The sequence below is a fragment of the Rhinolophus ferrumequinum genome, chromosome X, assembly GCF_004115265.2.
Source record: "Rhinolophus ferrumequinum isolate MPI-CBG mRhiFer1 chromosome X, mRhiFer1_v1.p, whole genome shotgun sequence".
Taxonomy (NCBI): domain Eukaryota; kingdom Metazoa; phylum Chordata; class Mammalia; order Chiroptera; family Rhinolophidae; genus Rhinolophus; species Rhinolophus ferrumequinum.
In genome coordinates, this window is record NC_046284.1 from 75,702,635 (window position 1) to 75,725,023 (window position 22,389).

The 22,389-nt window shown below is 36.0% G+C and overlaps 1 protein-coding gene across 6 annotated transcripts in view; it reads right to left on the reverse strand.

Moving 5' to 3' along the window:
* Positions 1–2,505: 2,505 nt before the first annotated feature.
* ATP7A (ATPase copper transporting alpha) overlaps positions 2,506–22,389 on the reverse strand; it is a 115,454-nt gene continuing 95,570 nt past the window's right edge. For 4 of the 6 annotated variants that reach the window (XM_033110595.1, XM_033110562.1, XM_033110570.1 and 1 more), the window contains 10 exons: positions 22,233–22,367; positions 20,365–20,559; positions 18,631–18,813; positions 16,714–16,930; positions 12,787–12,933; positions 10,587–10,729; positions 9,125–9,328; positions 8,488–8,605; positions 6,682–6,784; positions 2,506–6,303 (listed from right to left, as the gene is read on the reverse strand). In XM_033110595.1, coding sequence (XP_032966486.1) covers positions 6,027–6,303; positions 6,682–6,784; positions 8,488–8,605; positions 9,125–9,328; positions 10,587–10,729; positions 12,787–12,933; positions 16,714–16,930; positions 18,631–18,813; positions 20,365–20,559; positions 22,233–22,367 — 1,722 coding nt within the window. In that variant the 3' untranslated portion in view covers positions 2,506–6,026. The remainder of the gene's footprint in view (positions 6,304–6,681; positions 6,785–8,487; positions 8,606–9,124; positions 9,329–10,586; positions 10,730–12,786; positions 12,934–16,713; positions 16,931–18,630; positions 18,814–20,364; positions 20,560–22,232; positions 22,368–22,389) is intronic. The other 2 variants (XM_033110606.1, XM_033110577.1) reach the window with 2 other exon arrangements.

A 22,389-nucleotide genomic window follows, 5' to 3' on the forward strand; every position in this document is an offset into this window, starting at 1 on the left:
TTTTTTTAATTTTATTTATTTTTTAAAATTTATTGGGGTGACAATTGTTAGTAAAATTACATAGATTTCAGGTGTACAATTCTGTATTACATCATCTATAAATCCCATTGTGTGTTCACCACTCAGAGTCAGTTCTCCTTCCATCACCATATATTTGATCCCCCTTACCCTCATCTCCCACCCCCGACCCCCCTGACCCTCTGGTAACCACTAAACTATTGTCTGTGTCTATGAGTTTTTGTTTCTCATTTGTTTGTCTTGTTCTCTTGTTTTTGGTTTATACACCACATATCAGTGAAATCACATGGTTCTCTGATTTTTCTGTCTGACTTATTTCGCTTAGCATTATACTCTCAAGATCTATCCACGTTGTGACAAATGGTCCTATTTCAGACATGGAAAACAATTACTTTCAATGTAAGTGGATTAAATGCTCTATTCAAAAGACATAGGAGGGATGAATTGATAAGAATATGCTGCCTTACATATATGCTGCCTAGAAGTGACTCACTTCAGGTTGAAAGATACACACAGACAGAAAGTAAAGGGCTGGAAAAAGATGTATCATGAAAATGGAAATGAAAAGAAAAAAAGCTGGGGTAGCAAAACTTATACCAGGCAAAATAACTTTATAACAAGAAACAAAAAAGGACCCAGTAATCCTGCTTTTGGGTATTTATCCAAAGAAACCCCAAAATGCTACTTCAAGGGGACGTGTGCATCCATATGTTCATTACAGCATTAGCCAAGATGTGGAGGCAGCTTGGGTGTCTATTGATGGAAGAATGGATAAAGAGGAGGTGGTACATATATACAATAGAATATTGCTTGGCCAGGGAAGGGAAGGGGTTCTTGCCATCTGCAGCATCATGGATGGACCTGGAGGGTATTGTGCTGAGTGGAGTGTAAGACAGAGATAGACAGATGTGATGTGATTTTGCTTATATGTGCAATCTAAAGAACAAAATAAACAAAACAGAAACAAAGTCATAGATACAGAGAACATTTTAATGGTTGCCAGATGGGAGGGGAGTGGGGGTGAGTTAAAAAGGGGAAGGGATTAAAAAGTACAAATTGGTTGTTACAAAGTACTCAAGGGGACGTAGGGTGTAACATAGGGAATATAGTCAATACATTGTAATAACTATGTATGGTGTCAGATGGGTACTAGATTTCTTGGCGTGATAGATGGGAGGGGATTTGGGGACAGGATGAAAAAGGTGAAGAGATTAAGAAGTACATATTGGTAGTTACAAAATAATCATGGGGATGTAAAATAAAGCACAGGGAATATAGTCAGTGGTATGGTAATAACTATGTATAGTGCCAGGTGCGTACTAGTCATGGTGATCATTTGTTAAATTATACAAATGTCTAACCACTATGCTGTATACCTGAAATTAATATAAAATAATGTTGAATATCAACTGCTATTGAAAAATTAAAGAAGTGGGGGAAAGGTGAAGGGGAATAAGTGGTTCAAATTTCCAGGTGTAAAACAAGTAAGTCATGGGGATGTAATATACAGCATAGGGAATATAGTCAATAATATTGTGATAGCATAGTACGGTGTTAGATGGTTGCTGGACTTATCATGGTGATCACTTCTTTAGGTATATAAATGTTGAACAACTATGTGTACACCTGAAACTAACATAACATTATATGTTAGTCATATTTTTAATAAAAATCTTTTAAAAATAATGTATGAGACTACAAAGGAAAAGAGGACAATTATATTCCTTTCGTTGTTTCTTATCCTCACTAAATGATACAGCAAGTGGAGTAAGAAGGAAAATAGAAGTCTTTCCTCCCATTCTTAGTGAATGCATGGGGCTGCCTCTAATCCTCCCCCATCATTAACAATCAGAAACAAAAGAAAACAAAACACACACACACACACACACACACACACACACACACACACACACACACACAAAACCCCAAAACTGAAAACACAGGGTAGTTTGTAACTGCTGATAGAGGAGCTGGAAGATTTAACAAATAAGATACTGACAAACAACAATTTTTTTTATGATACTATAATTATAAAGTTGAAGGCACATCCTTGGCAGATCAAAATATGATCAATTACATGCTTATGGAAAAACAAACTACTGAATATCTTGACTATAGTAGATAATTATGGCACAACATCACCCACTGCTGTTTTGGGTAGCAAACAATCAACGCTTACCAACGTTTAAACATTTCTTTAACTGAAAACACATGGTTGAGACGCCTGGTTTTGGCTACAAAAGGCATTCATTATTGATGCCATTACAGAAGCTCTTTTAATTGAAGAATAAGAGTTGTTGCTTGTATGCTTTATCTGGTTACTCATACCAGATAAACTTTCAGAGGGAGTACAGAACATTAGTGTAAAAATAGTTAATAATTTGGCATGAATCTATATTTTATATTGGTAAAATAGTATTTTTAAATATAGTAAAGTAAGAACTAAACAAACAAAAATCCAAAGGGAGTGATTCTGGGAATGTTTTTATTTTTATTAAAATAACCAGTAACCAGATGCCTCTCCCAAAGAAAATAAAACAGAGTAAAATAAATATTAAGAAAAATAATTTTAAAGCAAGATCCACAAGTAATGGGAAAAAAATCTCTAAGAACATACATTCTTAATTTTAAGCTGTGTACATAAAAGATATGCACAGTTAAATTTTTGGAAATGTCTCGTCTACAGTGCTATTTTAGCATTCTGAACAAAGAATACATCTGAAAAAAGAATAACTTTTAAAAAGTTAAAGCACAATATAAAATTATTTGTTCACAAGGCATTAAATATAACACTCTAAAATGTTGATACTAAACTAGGAAAAATAACATTTCTATTTTCACAAATGACATCCATACTTCATTAGACTACAACACTAAATACTCTAGTTGTGTTTTAACCTTTGAAATTCAGAAGGCATCTTTGGATATTTAAGATAAAAGGTGCCCCATAGTTGAGTCTGAACCTGCACTGGATATCAAAACGTCTTCGTTATCTTCAGACTGAGGGCATGGGTTCTGAGTGAATACAGAAGAGTGAAAAAGAAACAACAAATAAAGAACTTCAAATATTCAAATATCAAATTCAAATATACAGTAGTCCCTTATCTATGGTTTTGCTTTGCCCTTTCAGTCACCCATAGTCAACTGTGGTCCGAAAATATTACATGGAAAATTCCAGAAACAGACAATGCTTAAGTTTTAAATTGTGTGCCATTCTGGGTATCATGATGTAATCTCCTGCTGTCCTGCTCTGTCCCACCTAGGACATGAATCATCCCTTTGGCCAGTGTATCCATGCTGTATATGCTCATTAGTCACTTAGTAGCCATCTTGGTTATCAGATTGACTATTGAGGTATCAAAGTGCTTGTTTTCAAGTAACCCTTATTTTACTTAATAATGGCCCCAAAGCACAAGAGTAATGATGCTGACAATTTGGTTATCCCAAAAAGAAACCATTAAGTGCTTCCGTTAAGTGAAAAGGTATGTATGTATAGGGAAAAAAACATAGTTTTTTTTTTGGGTTTGGTACTATACGTGGTTTCAGACATCAACTGTGGATAAGGGAGGACTACTGTAAATCTATTCTCCTTCAATATGGTAATAGGTGTGTTCATAATTGTGTGTGTATTTATATATGTATATGAATAGACATACACACATACACACACATTTATAAAATTTGTTCTCACTAGTAACTAGTTACTTAAAGCTAGTGTCTAACTGAAAGCAATGTTTTTGATCCCCTCCATATGTCTCCTATGAATACAGGTGCTTTATGAAGCTAATGGGAGTTCAGAATTGCAAAAGACTTGTGGTAGAGAATTCAAAGATGGCTACAGATATTTAAAACAGGATTCTTTCTAAACAACATGTTTTCTGTTATTTCTGTTATGGTAGTAAGGGCTGAAGTTATATCCTTGAATTTTCCCAGACTATAGGCTGTTCCTCTCACTATCCTATGACATACGGGTCCCTTGGCATGTGGGGGCCAAAAGGACAACTCAAATACACACATGATAATAAAAGTAGTAAATGGCTACATTCAAGTGATTCAAAGAGAGAAAGACAGAAAAAGTAAGAGACAGAGAGGATTCTTTTTTCAAAAGTCTATTATACACCTGTCATATTAGCTGTTTCTTCTAGAAGAAACAAGTTATAGTATGATGGGCCACTGGAATTAAAATAAGAAACAAATATTAACATTCAAACTGGAAGCATGGTATAGGTATTGGTCTAAAAAAGAGCCTAGACATACAAACTCATTCACATTTCATTAAAATGGGTTTGCCTTTCTAGATTAATAGCACCTTCATCAAAAGTTTCCATTCTCTCTTTAAAATAGCTGAGCTTAAAAATGAGATCTTTTCCAAATCTGAAAAGACAGCATGGAATAACGTTGTAAACTTTTTGTGTGAGTGTGTATGAAAGGATAACAGAGGAAGTAGGACGGGAAGAAACCCATCCTCTACTCCCACCTGATTGCAGACTCTGCCCTATAAAAATGATTTTTAGTATTACTCAAGTAGAGAAAAGAACTAACACTTACTGAATACAAACCCTATGTGCTAGGCATTGTGCTAGCAGCTTTACGTATGGCAATGGGAACAAACTATTAGAAATTTCATTTATGAGTTCTCTTCACTTACATATTCTACATATGAAATCCATCTTACAATTAACAAGGAAACTTAAATAGTGACACAAGTACCAGATATCTGGCCAGTGTACTTCCCAGGCACACAGAGGGAAATGTCTAAATTTATATGACAATGAGAACAAGCCCCTGAATTTGCCAACCATACTAACTAGCAAATACAAATGTTTTAAACTAGACAAAAGTATTGATTTGGCTGAAACGTATCACAACCTAGGGAAATTCTCATTTCTGTATTACAATTCATTTTATTTTTGGTAAAAGCAGCTTTGTGTAACAGCATTATTTTAAAGTCATTTTGAGAGATTACCTAAAACACTAAAAGACAATTAAAATCTATTAAATTATATATATCAGAGAACATCTTATATTTGCTCCAAAAAAGGACAAATGTAGTGAATCCAAGTAATTTTATATAATTGGTATATGTTTAAGATGGTTTTCAAAAAATCTTTGATCTTTGAAAAAATCAATTGTGGAAGAGGCTCAAAATCATCAGTTTCTGGACCGAGGCTGACAGACAACACTAAGAACAACTTAGAGCTGGACTCAGCAGGAGTGACTAGAAAGCTTATACCAAGCTAGGGAGTCCCTGAAGGAAGAATCTGATATACTTTTTATAACAATGGAAAGATTGGAGACAGGGAACCCTATGGACTTTTAAGGTCTTTTGAACTACAAGATAAAGAAAGGAACAAGATATTGGAAAAACTGTCAGTTATTTTTATCAATGAAAAACCACTTATCTCACTCAAAAGAAGATACAAAAGAAAACAAAACTGCAAAGACAAAGATGCAGGGAGAATAAAGGGGGGAAGAAAGCCCCTTATAAATAAGGCACGTCTATTTTTAACCATTAGTTTCTACAGTTTTCCTTCGAAAACTAGATGCTTTATACAGTGGTTTGAAAGCCACTGTTCCCCAATCTGGCAGGGATAAGGCCTCAAGAATCTCAAGATCATGCTTTCAAATCTTCAAATTTTTAAATTATCCTTCTCTTGAGTTTTCTTTCTTTCTTTTTTTTTTTGTCAAATAAAAAATCATCTATCACTTTACCAGCTGTTAAGCAATCTTCAATTGTAAGGCTTGTTGGAAACCTCACTGGCCTACTTAATCTATTGCTAGTGAAAACAAAAATACTGGAAATTCATTTTAAATAAAGCTAGGTTCAGAGTAGATGCCCTGAAAAAGGTATTTTTGCCATTAGGCAAATGTAATTCAAATAGAATCCCTAACATAAGAGCGTGAGACCAACACAAAATCCTTCCGCACTATTTTGAAAAGCTAAGGTGACATCATGAATGCTGTGTCAATGCATAACAACATGAGCTAGCAGCACTCTCCGTGGCTTGTTACAATGCAGTGTCGTCATCTTCCCTGCAGTCTCCCACCAGGAGTGAGTGCTTGTCAGGTTCACTGGTACCGACGCTGTTTAGGGATCGTTTATCAGACAGTAGTGAGTTTATGGAGGCTCTGCTGTAATTAACAATCCGGTCCAGCAAACCTAGTTTAGGAGAATTTCTTGAGGTGTCATCTATTCCAACATGAATGCTGATTTCTGAAGGACTTTTCTGTCCCATCTGGCTTCGAGCAAGTAGTTCGTAATTCTCATAAGTTGGTTTCCTATAACTGGGCACAGGCAAAAGTACACTAATGTGAAATAACCAAATGTGAATTAGATGCTTGTCACATTCAAAAATGAAAAGAGATTTGCCTGGTATGAAATGTACAAAGGCGGCCCCCTGCTAGGAAAGTAGCTCAAAAGGAACTGTTGTGGAGTCACATGATCCGAAATCCTACCTCTCCGAGCCACTGAACTCGATTTTACCCCTCAGTGCTTGTGCTTGCTATGTATAGACTGCATAAGGTGATAATTACATAGCTAACACTTATTATTAAGACAGTTGGGCTTTATCATTGATTGGTACAAGAATAAATCCTACAAAGACTGACTGTGGATGATAAAAGGAATATAAAATACAAACGTGAGCAAGCCATCATACTTACAGTTTAAGTAAGAGAGAAGAAAGTACTACTGAAACAGATGAAGCGGCCATTGCAGCAGATCCCATCCAGGGCTGCAAAACCAAACCAATGGGCATAAACACTCCTAGGAAACAAGTTTGTATTAGTTACAGCAGATAGGATGAAACAGGCTACCAATGTGTTCCTAATATGTTTATACAAATAATTTCTTCGTTGGGTGTTTATTCAGCAATTTATCTCCTGTTGGTGGAGATTTACGTGGCTGTCAATTTTCACCAACAGAGTGCTGCTGTGACCATTCCCATGCCTATCTCCCTGGGCACATGTCAGAGAATTACTCTTGGGTACATAGCTAGAGGTGAAGCTGCTGTGTTACATCATGGGCACATCTTCAACTTTAGGTGAAGATTCCTCAGTTGCTCTTCAAAGTGGCTATACCAGATCACAATCCCATCAAAAGGGCATGACAGTTCATGTTTTACAAACTCATGCACACTTAGTTTTGACAGACATTTTCATATATGCTCCTATGATAGGGATGAGACAGACTTATTATATTTTTAATTTTTATGTATTTATCTTTATTTTCTACTTTTTCTACAGTGATCATATATTACACACACACACACACACACACACACACATATATTTTTAAATCACTTGCTCCGTGAATTAATCTCTCTGGTCTTTGATTAGTCTTTTACTCTTTGTCCTCTCAGCATTTGTGCGTTTATCAACAACTTTGTAAATGCTCTCATGTCTTTTTATGTGTTTCTTTGGTTCTCAAACCAGAGAGAACAAGAAGAAAGTGACAACCATTTCTCTTACGTTATTACTAACGTGTTTCCCCGAAAATAAGACCGGGTCTTATATTAAGATTTGCTCTAAAAGACTCATTAGGGCTTATGTTCAGGGGATGTCATCCTGAAAAATCATGCTAGGGCTTATTTTTCCCATTACGTCTTATTTTCGGGGAAACAACGGTAACTTCTACCAAGCCCCTAGGCACAGGGGATTATCAGATACTTATTAAACAATTGCAAATTGCTTTTTTTTTGTTTTTGGTTATACTCCTTCATTCAATACCTTTCTCTCATCTGGTCCCCAAACTTTAAAACAAAGAGTCTGTGAGCTATTATAACGTTAAGTGAAGAGCAGAAAATTCTCCGTATGCTATAATTAACAACTACGTAACAGGACAAAAACTGATGCAGGGTAAAAAACACCAGAAGGAAATATACTAAAATGCTAACAGCGGCTGTGTTTGGGTAGTGAGATTAAAGGTAAATTTGCTCTCTTCAGCAAAAAATAAATGAGTAAGTAAATAAATATATATGTAAGAGTATATAAAGAGATAAAGCAATGTAGCAAAATATTAATTGATGAACACACAATGCATTATACAGATGATGTATTACAGAATTGTACACTTGAAACCTATGTAATTTTATTAACCAATGTTAATAAATAACTTTAATAAAGTTAATAACTTTAATAAAGTTTAAAAAATAATCGACTTAGTTGAAAGGTATACAGATTTTCACTGTATCCTTTTTTTCGTCGACTATGCAGGTTTGAGATTTTTTAAAATGTAAAGTTGGAGGAAAATATAAAATAAAATAAACCTATCAGAATGCTTATCCATTCTAGACTATAATGAACATTGCTGAAAATTAAAATTGTTGACTTAATATTACCTTGCAGCACACCAGTAAGCTACATACAAAAACTGAGCTCAAAACTAATAAATAGAAGACTAAAACTTCCAACATAATAGATCCCTAATGACTTCAGAGGAAAAAGCAACACTAGTTAACAATCACATACCAGCAGCTATGGGAATTCCAACCAGATTATAAATCAGAGCGAAGACAAAATTTATCCGAATCCTCTTGACTGTCTTCCTTGATAAGTCAATACTTGCCACTACATCCAGAAGATCATTCTGAGAACAGAAATATTTGTGATATTAATGAGACTCTAACTTACCTAATAATTTTTACATTGATACTGTGTACACTGAAGACAATATGTGTACCTTAGGGTAACATGTGAATTAACTACAAATCTCAGCTATTTGAGTCAGCCTTGGAAGATGTTTCTCAGGAATTTTTCTCAGGGTTCTGAAAATATTTTTAGGGTTTTATGCTGGTATGGGGATTAAATCCTATTAAAATAACCTCAGTAAGTATTTGTTGAAGATAATTTTATTATAAGTATGTTCCCAAATCTTATTATTCACTTTAGAAACTTGTCACTGGAAGCTTGCTTCACTGGATTGAGAAAGTCCGGAAGTAATTTAATTAGTAAGACTTCTCATTCTCCCACCTCAAATTCTCTCAGTCTCAATGGCTGGTAGCATAGGAATTCAGACAGAATCGTCGAGCTCAGTATATTTTACGACACTACCCCTGACCATGTAGAGTAGTTTCAGAGTCCTCAGAGTTCAGGCTACAGGACTTACCTTTATCAAAACCACATCGGCTGCTTCAATAGCTACATCTGTGCCTGTGCCAATGGCAATTCCAACATTAGCCATTGCCAGAGCTGGGGAGTCATTGATTCCATCTCCAACCATTGCTACCTGTTTCCCCTCCTCTTGAAGTTGCTTCACCTTAGCAACCTTGTGGGAAGGTAGAACTTCAGCAAACACTTTAGTGATGCCAACCTATGTGAGGAAAAATAAACTCAGTTCAAGAAATATTACTGAATACCTGAAATATAATGCAGCAATAATGAGCCATCACTGTCCACCCACCAGATGTCCAAATTTTAAAATACTAATACTATCCAATGATAGTAAGGATATGGAGAGAAACAAGCTCCCTTCTACACTGTTGGTGAATGTGTAAATTGGTATTGTCTTTTTCGAGGGTATTTGGTGGCATCTATCAAAGTGCGCACATAATTTGGTTCAGCAACTCCATATCTAACTATATTTGTATGTACATATATACATACAAATATGTATATGTACATGTACATACTTGTACATGTATAAGAAGAAGTATGTCCAAGGATGCACATTACTGCCCTGTTTGTAACAACAACGTTTTCAAAACAACCTAAATGTCCATCATTAGACGAATGGTTAAATAAATTATGATACATACATACCATGGAATTTCATGCAGCAGTGTAGAAAGGATGAAATAATTTTTTATGTTCAGACATGAACAAAGATCCAAGGCATACATATTGTTATATTAAAAAAAGCAAACTGCTAAACAATGTGTACAAAAATGATCCAATTTATGTTGAAAATACCAAGCTATACATTTGTATATGAACATACATGCATATGAAAAAGTGTGTGGGAGGGGGTAGGACTGGACAGGGAACTTGGGAAAAATGAAGGTGACAAACTTTTTACTTTATAACCTTCTGTATTTTACTTGTGTTATTTAATAGAAGAGGGGAGAAGGCATTCCAAAGTAGAAAAGACTAATATGAGAAAAGTTTTGAAGATAAGGCAAATGCAGGGGTCAGTAGCAGAAAAATGGTATGTCAAGTGGTGCACTGGAAGATGGTTCCATAGTGGTGTTCAGGATGGACTAGAAAGGTTGGTGCATGGAGCTACTGCTGTATTTTAGGCATGAGAGGATGAGTCTGGCTTAGGCCGGCAGCACTGGTGAAAAATACAAGCAACATTTCAAAGGAAGCATCGACAGAAACCGTTACATGCTATCACTTAAGCATTTCATAAACTAAGCAAATAGCTTTTTACCTATTACAGTAGCAGACAAAGTCCAAAGTCCTTTCTGCAAAGGATGCTAATTCTTTAAGGAACCAGATATAGCTTCTCAGTGATAATGAAAATAATAGATAATACAAAGTTTTTAGCATCTGAACGCAAGAAAGAAAATGTATATGAAGAATCAGAAATTACCACATACTCCACTCCAACAACTAAGTAAACCAATTACCTGAGAAGCAATAGATCTAGCTGTTTTGCTGTTGTCTCCAGTCATCAGAACTACTTCTAAGCCCATAGATTTCAGAATATGGACAGCCAGGTCTGCTTCAGGCTTCACTGTATCAGCAATAGCTATCAAGCTGCACAGCTCATCTAATATAGGAGCACCAGAAAATAAGAGTTTGGAATGCGGTAGAAGTAGAATAACATTCTGACTTAAAATTTTAAAAAAAATTCAAAAAGAAATGAATTTTGTGAAGTAAAATTGTTCAGGGCTTGGCTTAAACCAAAATATCTCCAAGCCAACAAAGACTTTATGCCACAAACCCCGCAACAAACCTCCATATTTATTTATGAAAATTTTACACAGTGAGGTAGGGGTTACTAATGAAGGTAGGAATAGGAAAATGAAAAGAGACCTTACTGGATACTAAAAGACTCTTTTTATTTACTTAGAGAAGTATTGGCCAACACTTTAGCTAATTTAAAGGCAAATTAACTGAAAAACTAACACTTTTTTTTTCTTTTTTTTAAGATGAAAGGGGTGGATGGAGATAAAACTGGCATTTTATACTGGGGGGAAAAGTCACTGCAAGTCGTTATTTTATTTTTAAAATAAATGATATTTTCTGCTTCCTCCTGGACCTAAAAAGGCCATAGAGTAAGACCTCCATACTTAGCAAGGATTATAAATGTTGACTGATTAATATCACAACTAGACATTTACCCTAAGAAATAATTTAACAAAAGACAGCACATAAAACAAAGATGTTTATTGTAGTGCTATTTATAATAATGAAATATTAGGAATAGCTTAAATTTGCAACAGGGGAATGATTAAGTTAATTACAGCGTATAAGTTTGATACATTATGCAGCAATAAAATAAAATTGGAAAACTGTATTTTAAAAAAGCAAAATAAAACAGTATGTGTACGATTTTTATTCAATTTTAATGAGGTAAAATTTACACACAATAAAACGCACCCATTTAAGAATAGTACATGTGGGGCCAGCCCGGTGGCTCAGGCAGTTGGAGCTCCAAGCTCCTAACGCTGAGGTCGCCGGTTCAATTCCCACATGGGCCAGTGAGCTACGCCCTCTACAGCTAAGGTTGTGACGACTCTCCCTGGAACTGGTCTGCTGTGAGCAGCTGGAGGTTGGCGGAGGTTGGTATAAGCTGCCGTGGGCTGCTGAGAGCTGCTGCGGGCTACCGTGTGCCGCCGTGAGCGTCCAGCAGCCGGTGAGAGCTGCCCTGAGCGGCCTACTGACAACTGGCAACCAATTGTCTCAGGCGCAGGGAGCGGAGCGTAAGGCTCACAATACCAGCATGGGCCAGGGAGCTGTGTCCTACACAACTAGACTGAGATGGCTTGAACCGGAGTTGGGGGGGGAAGGGGGCGGAAGAAGGGGGAGAGAAAAAAAAGGCTAGTATATTATGTAAGAGACAGACAACAGTTTAGTGGTTACCAGAGGGTAAGGGAGGGTAAGAGAGGTAGGGGGTGGGAGATGAGGGTAAGGGGGATCCAATATATGGTGATGGAAGGAAAACTGACTCTGGGTGGTGAACACACCATGGGATTTATAGATGATGTAGTACAGAATTGTACACCTAAAATCTATGTAACTTTACTAATAATTGTCACCCCAATAAACTTTAATTTAAAAAAAAGGAAATGGAATATATGCAATTAAAATTGACATTGTGTTAGGGTAAGATTATGGATATTATACTTTGTTATTATTTAATATTATGTTATTATTAGGTTTATAAAAATCCTTGATTAGCTTTTTAAAAACATAGGCTAGGGAGGAAAATAAAGCAAGGCAAATGCAAGGGAATTTTAAATTAATCGGTAACAATTATGTATTGCTAATTATGCAGAGCTTGTAGACATTCTCTTCTGATTGCTTTTATTTTCTTTCTGAAGTCAGAAACAGAGTCATCCTCTGGCATGAGAATGGGAGAAGAGATCTAGAAGGAATGGGGAATGAATGAACTAGGGAAATGTGGTAGAATTGCCAGACAGCACTAAGGGCCCACTTAAAATTAGTAATGCTACGTAATTTATCAAGCTTATACACTGTAGTTAACTTTGCATTCAGGCTGCGTTTGAATAACACTCATAGCTAGAAGACTTTCAAAAATACACATAAAACAATAACTGAGATCATGATATTGAATCATAGTGTACTTATGAAAAACCTTACCATCAACTGCCACCAGTACAGCAGTTCGACCTTTATTCTCGTGTTCAGTCATGGAATCATCTACATCATTATTAATGATAAGACCATTTCGAATCATCCACTCCCGGTTACCAATGAGGACTTTGTATTGCTGAGCATTCAGAACATCTGAAAGAAAGTACAGAAATAACATTTAGTGAGCTCATTTAACATTTATTACAACCCCATGAGGCACGTTTTTCCTGTCTAACTTTGCAGTCACTACACTGTATTTTTAGTAGAACACAACCTGCAACAGTGATTTCCATGTTTTCAAGAAACATACTCTGTTCTTCCATGCCTCTGGGCCTTTGAATATGTTGCTGCCTCTAACTGGAATGTCTTTAGCCCTCCTCTCAAGACGCCAAACTCCATCATATTCTTCAGAAGCCAGTTCAAATGTTACTTTCTTTTTTTTAAAATAAATTTTATTGGGGAATACTGGGGAACAGTGTGTTTCTCCAGGGCCCATCAGCTCCAAGTCATTGTCCTTCAATCTAGTTGTGGAGGGTGCAGCTCACTGGCCCATGCCGGGAATTGAACCGGCAACTCTGTTGTTCAGAGCTTGTGCTCTAACCAAGTGAGCCACCCGGCTGCCCCAAAATGTTACTTTCTTGGTGAAGCTTTCCTTTTGACTTTTCCCTTTGACCTTCTATAGCAATTAAATTAAATTAAAAATTTTTATTGTATATCAGTAGCTGAATGTGACTGATTAAAAATATATAACCATCCTGATGTCTCATTTTAAATGTGTGACCACTAACTTTAAGTAGGCCCCTAGTGCTGTCTGGCAAGTCTACCAGATTTCCTTGGTCCATTCATTCCCCATTCCTTCTAGATCTCTTCTCCCGTTCTCATGCCAGAGGATGACTCTGCTTCCTAACTCAGAAAGAAAATAAAAGCAACCAGAAGAGACCTTCTACAAGCTCTCATCAGATCTAGTCAACTATCTGTGCCTGTGTACACATTAATCTAGCTTCCCTTCTGTTATTACAAACTGCCCCACTCCTATTTAAAGGCAACCTCTCCACTTGTGTACCAGCTCCCCTTCCTTCGCTGATTCTAGAAGATCTCTCCAACAATTCTCCCCCCATTCCTGCATAATCAAATTTTCTATCTCTACTGTAGATAGTCCTATCTTAAAAAAAAAAAAAAAAAAACTCTTGATCTCACTTACCTCTCTAGCTACTATCCCATTTTTCTGCTTCTGTAAGTAGCAAAACTTCTTGCAAGATTTCTATCTATTGGCTCAAATTTTTATCTTCTTGTTCTCTTGTAAATCTACTCCAAAAAAAATTTTGTCTCTACTACTTGAAAGAATTGTTCATCCTGTACACCAGTTTACTTTAAAACCTAACGGCAAATTCTCAGTCTACATTTTACTTGCCCTATTAGCAACATTTTACACAGTTAATCACTCACTCCTTGAAATACTTTCTTTGCTTGTCTTCTAGGACACCACATTCTTATGAGTTACTTCCTCGCTTACCCCCTCTTCTCAGTCTTCTTCTTTGATCCTTCCTCATCTCCTTGACCTCTTAATTTGTAGTAATGTATGGCTCAATCCTTAAATCTCCTTTTTCCTCTCTATCTACCCTCACTCATTGACAATCTTACCCAGTCTCGTGATTTTAAATACCATCCATACCAGCACCGTCCAACAAAACTTTCTGTGATGATGGAAATGTTCTATATCTGCTCTGTTTAATAAAGTAGCCACTAACAACATTGAGCACTGAAATGTGGCTAGCATGGTTGAAGGGCTGAATTTTAAATTAAATTTTACTTAATTTAAATTTAAAAAGTCACATCAACTAGTGGCTACCATATTAGATAGCACAGATCTATAAGTGGAGCTCCCAACTCTGTATCTCCAACCCAATCTGTTTCCTTGAACTCCAGACTTGTGCAGCCCATTGTCTACTTGATATTTCCATTAATGTGACATCTCCACTTGAATATCTAAAAGGCACTCAAACTTTATATATCAAAAACTTAACTCCTGATCAGTTTTCTTCAATATTGTCCCACCTGTGGTCTGCCCCATCTTATTTAAATAGTAATCCCACCCTTCTAAATTGCTTAGATCACAAACCTTGGCATAATTCTTGACTCTTGTTTCTCTCATACTCCATAGCCAATCTGTGAGAAAATCTGTCAGGCAGCTTCAAGACACACCCAGAATATGACCACTTCCTGTGACCTCTACTGTTACCATGCTAGTCCAAGCAACCATTATCTTCCACCTGGATTATGGCAATAGTCCACTAACTCATCTCCTTGCTTCTGCCCTTGCCCTCCCCCCAACAGTATGTTTTTACCAGAGCAGCCAGAGTAATACTTTTAAAACATTAAGTCAGATTCTGTCACTCCTCTATTCAAAACTCTCCAGTGGCTTCTCATCTCAGGGTAAAAACCAAAGTCCTTCCAATGTCCTTACCTGATCTAGTCCTATAATACCTTCTCCGATCTCACCTCATATTCTCTTCCCACTCATTTTCTCTGCTCTCCTTGGTGCTCCTCAAACTAGTCAAGCATGCTCCTGGCTCAAATCTCTTGTACTTGACATTCCCCCTGCCTGGAATGCTCTTATCACAGATACTCACCTAACTTTCTCCCTCCCTATCCTCTCGTTTTTGCTCAAACACCACCTTCTCAATGAGGCCAACCCTTATCATCCTACATAAAATAAGACTGGCTACTCCCAACATTCCTTATACCCCTTACCCTTCTTTATTTTTCTGCATAGCACTAACTCATTAAGACATACTATATTTTTAAAATTTATTTGCTCACTGTCTTATGTTCTCCCACTAGGAATTTAAGTTCAATGAGTAGTGACTTTGTCTATTCTGCTCACTGCTGATTTTTCAGTGTCTTGAACAGTGCTTAATAAAAGATGTCAAATGAACAAAATTGCTTTGTGTCAGTGTGCTTGATACTAGAAGTTCATAGAAAAATAATAAAGAAATCGCAGTTTAGTAGAATCAGGCAGGTTAATGTTTTCATGCAGTGTACCTAATACAATAACAGAGTACCATTATGATTAAAAAAGAAGAGCAAATATATCTGCCTATGTATGCTAGTCAATGAAGGCTTCACTGAAGAGAGATGTGCGGTGAGTCTTAGAAGATGAAAATAAGTTCATGAGGTAGATGCCATTGTGGGCAAGGACATTATCCAGAGAAAACAGTAAACGAAATAATCTAATAAGCATGAAATGACATGATGTAAGGAGGAACTCTAGGTAGTTCCATATGGATGGGATATAGAATACATGGCATAGGGAGCAGTGGGCCATGGAAAAAAAACAGGATGGGTGGTACAGGGAGTCAGAATATCATGGGGAACAGACCTTGAACAAAGTCCAGAGAGACTGGACTTTGTCCTGCAGGGGACAGAGAGCCAGTAAAGTCGGGATCCTTAACAGAATTCCATGGATGGGCTTTAGGATATATGCAAACCTTCGAGAAAGAAATTTTCTGAGGGGTGAGCATAGCTTTCATCACATTCCTCCAAAGGTTCATGATTCAAAATTAGGTTATAAGCCACCATAATAAGAAAGAAAGTTAGTATTAGTCAGAAAGTTACATAATGAGATTGCTTAGGGAACTAGGGGGAAGGCCACAGGATCTCGTAAAGGACATAAAAGATTTGGAGTAGCTATGATGAGAAATAAAAAGATAGTGGAAAAAAGATGGAAGGTCAGCTAAGGCTAGACTTATCACCCTATAGTGGAATCAAGGAGCACAGTTGGAAAATGTTCTTGAGAGGCCTATGGTAAAATTGATTTGAGAGAATGAAACCATGATGCTGATTTTTGTTTCTTATATAACAGTTCAGGGTTATAAAGTTAGACATCTGTTAATTACTGTCCCATAATTGGTACTACAAAGAAAATTAGCTTACTTGAGAGCGGAGCATCAAAAATCATGGAAGACGAAGTTGATGACTGTTCATTACTTGCATCAATTTGAACCAGAGATGCATTTTTAATATTATTTTCCTCTATCTTCCAGTTATTCTTATGTAGCAAGCCTTCAATATTGGTGACTTTACAGCTAATACCACAGCCAGGCACAACCTGGAAATCTGTGCAGGTACCCAAGGTTTCAGTGTCCAGCTCCTAACAAATAGAAACAGAAGGATGTCTTCTGCTGTTCTAATAATCCAAGGTCATCATTAGCAAAATCAAAGGTTACTGATAGTTAATTATAAATGTTTAGAATAAAACTGTCACTTATCATTGCCTACTTGACAGTGGATTTTAATAAGGATAAAGGAACGGAGCATTGAGTATAGTGTTCAAAGTTACAGGAGAACCTCAGAATCCTTTTAGTCCTACTCTCTAAAATGTATACCAAGCATAGGGAACAAAAACTTGGAAAGTTTATCAATATTCTCTGCCCTTTCCAATAAAGAATTATAAGTTAAATATTTAATTCTATTGTCAAGTCATATTTTCTATTCAGTAGAGGACAAAGAGTAACAAAGAACAGGGCCTTCAGTTACCAGAGTTTCTCTCTAGTATAATTCTGTGTCCTTTGTAAGCAAATGAATTCTGGTCCTTTATGTCTTTATCCTCTCTGATGTTCCATGTGGGTTTAAAGAAGCCAGGTCAGTAATAGTTAATAGGTAAAAAGTAAAGAACAAATAAAGAAATGGCAACATCAATGGTAGAAATTACATTTTAACTACAAAATTATGTGAGATAATTTACAAAGGACTTATACAAATCAATGAAAAAAAGATAAACAATTCTATGGAATATAGGCAAAGGATACAAGCAGACAGGTTACAGAAAAAAAAATTCAAATGGCCAATACACATATGACAATTTGCTTAACCTCATTCATAATTAAGGAAATGAAAAGCAAACCGTCAATCAGTAAAAATTTTTCACTTATTAAATTGGAAAAAATAAAGTGGGAAGAATGTTGGGGAAATGGGCAGTCATAAGTTCTGTTGAAACTATACACTGGTACAACCTTTCGTGTGGGTGCTGGTACTATTTGACATGTGGGCATTGGTAATATTCATCAAAATTTAACTGCATGTATCCTTTGATCTAGCCTTTGCATCGGTAGGCTTTTAACACAGAGATAAACTTGCAAAAGCTGATAAGGATGTTAACTGTACATTGTAAGAGCTAAAAAACAATTGTACAATATGATATAGCTATTAAAAACAATGAGGCAGATCTATATGTCCTGATATGGAAAAAAATCATTAATAAAACAAACAAACCAACCAAAAAAAAACAAGATACCAAAGACTGGTCACTCTGTGACCTTTCTATGTAAAGTTTAAAGGTAATAAATGCATATATTTTGGTATATGCCTTAAAAATGGTTAAGGATGCACACTTGTGAATATACTAAAAATTACTGAATTGTATACTTTACAAGGATAAACTATAACATGTGGATTTTATCTCAATAAAGCTGTTATTTAAAAAGACAGGCTAACATTTGTTAAACTTTGGAGAGAGAAATTATGGAAGAGGACAGGGAATGAGGCTTTCCTTTTTCCTTACATAACTCTGAACTATCTGAAATTTTCCTACTACAAATATGCATTACTTCTATCTTAGCCTTTTTCAGTCAACAGGGGTTATCTGTGTAGGATTATAATCAATTTCTGTTTTCATCTCTATACTTTTCTGTATGAAGAATCTAAGACATATAAAACAAAATGAGAAAATACAAGTCTCTCTAGCCTCATACCAACTATATACGTAAACCATAGTCAAACACCAGTTTGGATTTGGTCTGAGTAACTCCTATAGGAGATGACTACATTAATAAATAAGGGAAAAAATTGTACCTGCTTGCAGTATTTGGTTATGGCTGCTCCTAGAGGGTGTTCACTGTTACTTTCAGCAGTTCCCACAATGGCCAGGATCTTATTGCGTGATATTCTGTTACTTTCCACTAGAATCTTTACTTGATTCACTACCGGGGTTCCATGGGTAATGGTTCCAGTCTTGTCAAATACCACTACCTTTACCTGTAAGAAAATTAAAATAAAGTGCACCTATGTGACTTGGTAATCCTTACTATCACGTTTCCAGAAATGAGAGAAAGGTTTATTTTGATAAACATTACTATTTTGTTTCTTAATAATCTGATCTTTGACTTAATAAACCGTCTTTGGGAGAACAAAAAGAAGGGAGAATAAAGGAAGAAATACTCTTAATTATACCTAATAGCTCCCCCTTGTAAATGTTCAACCTACTGTGGATATAACAACTAGAACTAACTGTTAGGGGTTGACTGTTAATAGGTAATTAAGAGATGCCTCTCGTGCCTTCAGGGAAAGATAAAGGCTTTCAATACTGACAAATTATAGATCCGTAGGGGAAATCGGGAATTATGCAGATGATTATAAGAGAAAGGTAAGCACGTAATTAAGCTGAACACCAGGTAAGACCTTCTGGGTTGCTTTGACTTTATTGGGTCAAGATGAGAAACCTGGCTTGAGAAGAGACAGCTCAGGGAATCAATAAGGGAAATGCAGCCCAGAAAGGAAAAAGGAAGAGTTTGGAATTAGAGACCACCACCACCTCACAGTAAACTCAGAATACGAATCTTGAAAAATGAATAAATAGCTTGAGGAAACAAGATGAAAAGAGATATGACAACTAAATACAAAACATGGCTCTGGACAAGAGGAAAAAATAGCTTATTAAAGATGTTATGGAGACAACTGAGGAAAACGGAATATGGACTATCGATAATAGTACTATATCAATTTCTTGATTTTGGTCTTTGTACTGTGGTTATGTAAGAGAATGTCCTTCTTGGGAAAAGAATCTGATGTCTGCAGTAAAGTATATAAAGGAGTTCTTTATATCATTCTTGCAACTTTTCTTTAAGTTTGAAGCGAAATTACATCAAAATTTTAAAAAATATTATAAAAACTAATAGACTGTATTCACTGGTTAGATGAGGTTCCAAATCTGTCCTAAACTGCACTCTGTGTTTACTACATGCATCTGTGTATAGTTTATATCCTCATAAGAACATACTAGAAGAAATATGGTTTTAGTTAAAGTCAAGTAGCCTTGATTGAGATTGTCGTGAAAGTCCTAATACGAGAGAGATCAGGGATGTGATCATATTCTGGAAGTCATAGTTGCAAACTGTCAGCTAGTGGCAGAAAGGCAAAGAACCTGCACTGTAACCACAGTGGTACCTCTTGGTGAACTGCACAAACATGGAATCACACACAAATAGGTTAGAAGCCTGGAAGACTTGGGCAAATACCTCTTCTGTCTGCCTGCCCTAAAGACTTCTCTAGTCCTGCTGGGGTAGGACTCCAGGTTTTCCACATCAGCGTCTGCTCTAAGAGAGTAGGTGGAATAGTTTTAGAGATCTTAGATAACTAAGGCCAATCTGGAGCAGTACCAAAATAACACCTTTCCTACCTCAGCCCTCAGGATAGTGCCAGCAGAGGCTTAGCTTACGGACCATGGAGAAATAATTTAAGACTGTTTCTCAGTAGGGGTGCTACTGCCAGTTTGGATGGGACAATTCTTAGTTCTGGGGACTGTCTTACCTTATGAGCCATCTCTAATGGCTCACCGCCTTTGATTAGTATGCCATTTTGAGCGCCTACTCCTGTACCCACCATTACAGCAGTTGGAGTGGCCAGCCCCAGGGAACAGGGACATGCAATGCACAGAACTGTGATAGAGGCTTGGAAAGCAAAGCGTATTATCGTTTCTGTTCGGGAGATACTTCTGTTGTAGCCCTTTAGAAGAAAGGTATGAATTTCGGTTATTGATTTAGAGCTGTATAAAACAAAAGGAACAAAGCTTAACCCTGTTTAAATAAAACCTCTATTATGAAGTCACACATAATCCTACTTAGCTACCAACATATATGTTTTAGTTACTAGTAAGAAAACTTTTTAATGAATATAAGAAATTGTGATATAACTGGTAAACAAGTCACAGTCCTAAAATCAAGATTTCAATTTTACTGATTCAGCGTTACAAACTATGGAGTGAATGTAAGGAACCAGCATTTTTTGCCCCATATTGAGACTATAAGTGTTTTAGAGATTTTTAAGAATAGCTGCAAACATGTGGCCTAATTCTCAACAAAACTGATCCTAAACAAAAAGAACACTGAACTCTGTTTACTGAAACCATAAATCTGCTTTTCATACTATTCTCTCAAGACAATGGAAAAAAATCACCCAACGTACAAAGGGATCTTAATCACATTTCAATAAAATTCTTTTGGATGTAACAATGTGAACTGAGTATATCTGGCAGTACTATAGCTCTTCATGACATTTAATATTTGCTTGTGTGGGTAAATATGACTATTTTATTAGGAGAGATCTCCTAAAACCCCTGGAACTCATGATACACATTCCAAAATACCTTCCAGTAATCCTCTTGTTCAATGTGTACTTAACCAACACGAATCATTTAAAGAAACTTTTTTATATTATATTAATGACCACATCATGGAATAGATACATAGTTGTTATGATTCCACTTGTTATTTAATTGAAGGGACAAACAGCATGAAACAGTGTACAGAACAGCATTTTATAAAATAGAGAAACCAACAAAGTAAGACTTTCTTATTAGTAATGGCTTTACAGTGCTAGGTTCTTACTAAATTCTCAAATACTTTAAGCGTTCATTTAAGAGTTGTGTATCTATATAGAAACAGAGTTGGAAGGGACTTTCACAGATATCTAAGTTTATGCTGTCATATGTGTATGTTTTTACCTACAGTAGTTACAATCCTGCAATTTAAATATTATTATCACTATATTACAGATGACAAAAGTGAGGCTAAAAGAAGTTAAGTGACTTCAAGATTGTATCTCTAAAACGAGGTAGAGTCCAGGTCTACTTTACCACCTTATGACACCATACTTTAGAGACTATCATAGAACTAGAAAAACGTAGGCACTAATATTATATTTATAAAGCATTTAATAAATTACAAAGCATTTCTATCACATCATCTTATTTAACTTTCACAACAAGTTATGCAGGATGGGATTAAAATTTCACTTTATAGATGAGGAAACTGAAGCTCAGAGAGAAATTAAGTTGACCTAAGATCACACAAATGGTATTCAGCAGGGCTGAGATCATGAGGTTTTCCTCAATATATCTACAGTCCTTTGTGAAAGCAAAATCATGCTGGGAATGAGACCAGGTTTAAAATGTAGAAGTTCAGTACTTGCTTTGGGAAAATCACAAGTCATAATGAAAAAAGTCTTTCTAAAAGGAAATATTTTATATTTATAGAAATGCAAATGCTATTCTTATCACCCTCCTACTCCAGTTCCTTAAAGATACTAGTAATTATTAAGGTTATTTTCCAATTAATTACCAATGCAAAAAATTCACAAACTATTTTACACAAGGTAAAGAATTGTTACAAGTCACTTACAGAAAAGTAGGTTTCCACAACTTGAAAATTCAGAAATCCAATTATAATCCAAACCAAGAGGGTAACAATGGAAATAATAACAATAAAAGGAACAAAGTAGCCACTGATTTTGTCTGCAAACTGCTGGATAGGAGCCTAGAATTAAAAAAATAATAAT